At 33.4% G+C, this 5000-nt stretch overlaps 1 protein-coding gene across 2 annotated transcripts in view; it reads left to right on the top strand.

Annotated features, from left to right (window-relative positions):
* LOC119593423 (adenylate cyclase type 2-like) overlaps positions 1-5000 on the top strand; it is a 210589-nt gene that overhangs the window by 122628 nt on the left and 82961 nt on the right. For both annotated transcript variants that reach the window (XM_037942357.1, XM_037942364.1), the window contains exons 5-6: positions 2919-3004; positions 3677-3788. In XM_037942357.1, the coding sequence (XP_037798285.1) occupies positions 2919-3004; positions 3677-3788 (198 nt within the window). The remainder of the gene's footprint in view (positions 1-2918; positions 3005-3676; positions 3789-5000) is intronic.

Below are 5000 nucleotides of genomic sequence, written 5' to 3'. Positions count from 1 at the left end.
GAGGCTCAATAGTCATGTCATTGCGTGTATCTTGTCTGTCTGTATGCGTGTCTCTCTATGTTTGTCTCTCCGTCTATCTATCTGTCTCTAAAACAACGTATTGGTTCAACTATCTCTTAAATTTACATGAAAATGACCCTGACGTTTTCTCTTTATCAATTTATCTATCAATCAGGCTACTTATCTCTATCAATTTGTTTATCTGTCTATCTTTTTATCTATTGATCACTCTCTTGCATTGGCAGGACGGTAATTCACTTATAACTTATGGAATTATCAGGCAGATATTACATCTGATACTATGAAATATGATTAAATGTGAAATAAGTTTCGTATATTTTTTGTAGATTTTTATTGTCTATGTGCCAGTTACACTGCTCACTGAGTTTTTATTTTTGTAAGAGTAAAACATATACATCACTCAAAAATATTTACAGTGGAAGTGCAGGAGAATGTGTGTGTGTGTGTGTGTGTGTGTGTGTGTGTGTGTGTGTGTGTGTGTGTGTGTGTGTGTGTGTGTGTGTGTGTGTGGTGTGTGTGTGTGTGTGTGTGTGTGTGTGTGTGTGTGTGTGTGTGTGTGTGTGTGTGTGTGTACATATACAAATGTATACATGTATATGTATATGTATATATGTACATATATATACATACATACATATATATATATATATATATATATATATATATATATATTATTATATATATATTATATATATATATATGTATGTATATGTATATGTATATATGTGTGCATGTATGTGTGTATATGTGTATATATATATATACATATATATATGTATATATATGTATATATATATATATATATTTACACATTTATAAGATTCGTATGTGTATGTGTGTGTCTGTTCCATTTCTCCTACTAATCAGTTTCTACTACATTGTCGTCTTCGTGGATCATCACATGACTCATATTAGTTCTGTATTTAATCATTGGTGTAGAGGTTTGTCAGGAGAAAATAAAAGTTGAGTGGAATCCCCCAGGCTCCTTCTCAACTCGCAGTCTCCAACTAACTAGGAGGAACTATCTCTGCCGCTTTTAAAACAGTTACACTGTAATACGCCAGACATATTATTTGGTGAAACCAGTAATCAGTAGAACTGAGGGTGTTTTCACCAGATATTCACTGCCCTGCTGCCGACAGTTTCACCGCAACCCTGGTATAGGGAGCTAATAGGGTGCTATCCTTGTTCAAGGGAACCCCAGGGTGCAGTTTATTGTCTTACCCAGGACAATCATATTAGTTAGGGTCTTATATATTCAGCAGAGCATGCCTGATAAATGAGACTTGATAAGCATAACACACATAATAAAAGCCTAACATATGGAAAAAAAAAAAATCCACGTAAATCAGTTAAAAACATGGGAGAAGACCCAGTTTTTTTTCTAGTGAATCGCAATACTGCTCTTAATTAAGAAACATGATGTAGTAGGTAGCACCTTTCGCTACTTATCTCTATCAATTTGTTTATCTGTCTATCTTTTTATCTATTGATCACTCTCTTGCATTGGCAGGACGGTAATTCACTTATAACTTATGGAATTATCAGGCAGATATTACATCTGATACTATGAAATATGATTAAATGTGAAATAAGTTTCGTATATTTTTTGTAGATTTTTATTGTCTATGTGCCAGTTACACTGCTCACTGAGTTTTTATTTTTGTAAGAGTAAAACATATACATCACTCAAAAATATTTACAGTGGAAGTGCAGGAGAATGTGTGTGTGTGTGTGTGTGTGTGTGTGTGTGTGTGTGGTGTGTGTGTGTGTGTGTGTGTGTGTGTGTGTGTGTGTGTGTGTGTGTGTGTGTGTGTGTGTGTGTGTGTGTGTGTGTGTGTGTGTGTGTGTGTGTGTGTGTGTACATATACAAATGTATACATGTATATGTATATGTATATATGTACATATATATACATATATATATATATATATATATATATATATATATATATATATATATGTATGTATATGTATATGTATATATGTGTGCATGTATGTGTGTATATGTGTATATATATATATATATATATATATATATATATATGTATATATATATATATATATATATATATATATATATTATGTATATATATATATATTTACACATTTATAAGATTCGTATGTGTATGTGTGTGTCTGTTCCATTTCTCCTACTAATCAGTTTCTACTACATTGTCGTCTTCGTGGATCATCACATGACTCATATTAGTTCTGTATTTAATCATTGGTGTAGAGGTTTGTCAGGAGAAAATAAAAGTTGAGTGGAATCCCCCAGGCTCCTTCTCAACTCGCAGTCTCCAACTAACTAGGAGGAACTATCTCTGCCGCTTTTAAAACAGTTACACTGTAATACGCCAGACATATTATTTGGTGAAACCAGTAATCAGTAGAACTGAGGGTGTTTTCACCAGATATTCACTGCCCTGCTGCCGACAGTTTCACCGCAACCCTGGTATAGGGAGCTAATAGGGTGCTATCCTTGTTCAAGGGAACCCCAGGGTGCAGTTTATTGTCTTACCCAGGACAATCATATTAGTTAGGGTCTTATATATTCAGCAGAGCATGCCTGATAAATGAGACTTGATAAGCATAACACACATAATAAAAGCCTAACATATGAACATATTTATGACATACCACATCACAAATGTAACATAAACACAAGCCTAATACGTAAACATAAAGGTAATCACAAACACAACCACAACATGAGCCAACGCAAGACAACACAAACAAAACACAAACACAACAGAAACAACATGCACACAAGAACAATATAAACCAACATAACACCACACAAACAAAGCACAAACTCAACATAAACCAGCATAACACAACGTAAGGCAAAGTAACACAAGGAAATCACAGATTAACACAAACTTTCTTGTCCGCAGGTGAAGCGCCACATGATGACTCGTCAGATCGGACCGCCAAGAAAGCAGTTTCGAGACCTGTACGTTCAACGTCATAATAACGTCAGGTACGTTGACGCTAACGCTGGTTTGTTTACGTTTATCATAAAGCCATATATGGTACTTATAGACCCGCTTTTCTTTTGTTATTTGTTTTATCTTATGGAATGTTTAAGGAACGTGAGTTTTTTTTCTTCTTCTTTTTACATGAAAATAGGAAAAAGTATGACGCACTAGTTAGACAACTTTAGTCTGTGGTAAATTCTCGGGATATTTATGGTTTCTGTAACGAAGCATGGCCTAAGACTGATACGAGTCACGGCTCGTAACTAGCTCGAAAATTTCGTCATTTTTTCCTTCTTTCTTTCCGTCACTCTGTCTGTTTGTCTGTGTATGTTTGCCTGCTGTTTGTTTCTTTGTCTGTATGTTTGCTTGTTCTGTTTATTTGCCTAACCGTCTGTCTGTCTGTTTGTTTGTCTATCTGTTTGTTTGTCTCTTTGTCTGTTTGGCTGTCTATATGTCTATCTGTTAGTTTTTCTGTATGTCTATCTGTTTGTTTGTGTGTCTACATGTTTGTTTGTCTGTCTATCTGTATGTCTGTCTGTTTCCCTGCCCTGTCTGTCTATCAGCCTGTGTATCTATCCATTTGCCTCGTAATACTTCATCCATTCATCTATCTATCTACTCCTACCTGCAACATATTTTTTCAACATCTCTTCTCCCCGTTTCCTTGCCTGCAGTATCCTGTACGCCGACATCGTCAACTTCACGCCACTGTCGGAACAGCTGAGCGCCAGCGACCTCGTAACTACACTCAACAACCTCTTCGGGAGTTTTGACCAAATAGCCCAGGTGAGATACTTATATTCACACACACACACAACTCACACAGTTGTGGGCATGAATACATGTATTTATATATGTAGGAGACTAAGGAATATATATATATATATATATATATATATATATATATATATATAACATGTATTTATGTCTGTGTGTATGTATATTATAATATATATATATAATATATATATATATATAGATATATATATAATATATTATATATATATATATATATATGTATATATATATATATATATATATATAATATATATAATATATATAACATTATATATATATATATATATATATATATATATATATATATATATATATATATATATATATATATATATATATATGTACATACACACACACACACACACACACACACACATGAAATGAAAAACCAAAGTGACATACCAATCCACCATCAAGGATTTCACCACAGTACGAGAAACGCAATACCGGTGTGCGAGGAATATTTTGTGAGGCTTAACACTCTCGTTCGTGGGGGGACGAGGGGAAGAGGGCAGGTCGAGGAGAGGGGGATGTGAGATGTAGGTGTGTTACGAAAGAGGGGAGGTGGACAAACTATGAAACAAATAGACACACAGGCCGCCAGACAAATATACAAATTGATATAGAAACAGAATGTGATGAATTAATGCTATTGACATTTTTTCGACACGTCGCATGTAAAATTTAGATAAAATGTTACGTAGAAAATGTTTACACATCAATTTTCAATTAAATTTCGATGGATATTTCGTTGGTTGCTAGTGAGAAATGAGTTAACCAGAGAATGAAAATCATATAGATAACAATAAGAAAGATACTGCAGATAATGATAGCAATAATAATGACATTAATGATAACGATAATAATAATGATAATAATAATGTTAGTGACAATAATGATAATGATAATAATGGTATAATAGTAATAGTAATGGTAATAACAATAATAAGAATAAGAATAACAACAATAATGATAATACAATAACGATAATGACAATGACAATGATAATGATAATGATAATGATTGTACTACGACTGAAGGATCACAAACTCATCAGTCGCAATCTTTATTTACTGAAGATTTCGACCTGTAATAGCCATCAAAAATAAGAATATCACTGGATATCATTCCATATATATATGGAATCTGACATCATTCCACATTAAATTGAAAATTAATGTGGGACAAGCAGAGAAATCT

This window comes from Penaeus monodon, chromosome 3 (assembly GCF_015228065.2).
Source record: "Penaeus monodon isolate SGIC_2016 chromosome 3, NSTDA_Pmon_1, whole genome shotgun sequence".
Lineage (NCBI taxonomy): Eukaryota > Metazoa > Arthropoda > Malacostraca > Decapoda > Penaeidae > Penaeus > Penaeus monodon.
Note: the sequence above shows the minus strand (reverse complement) of the source record. Positions and strands in the feature narration are given on the sequence as shown.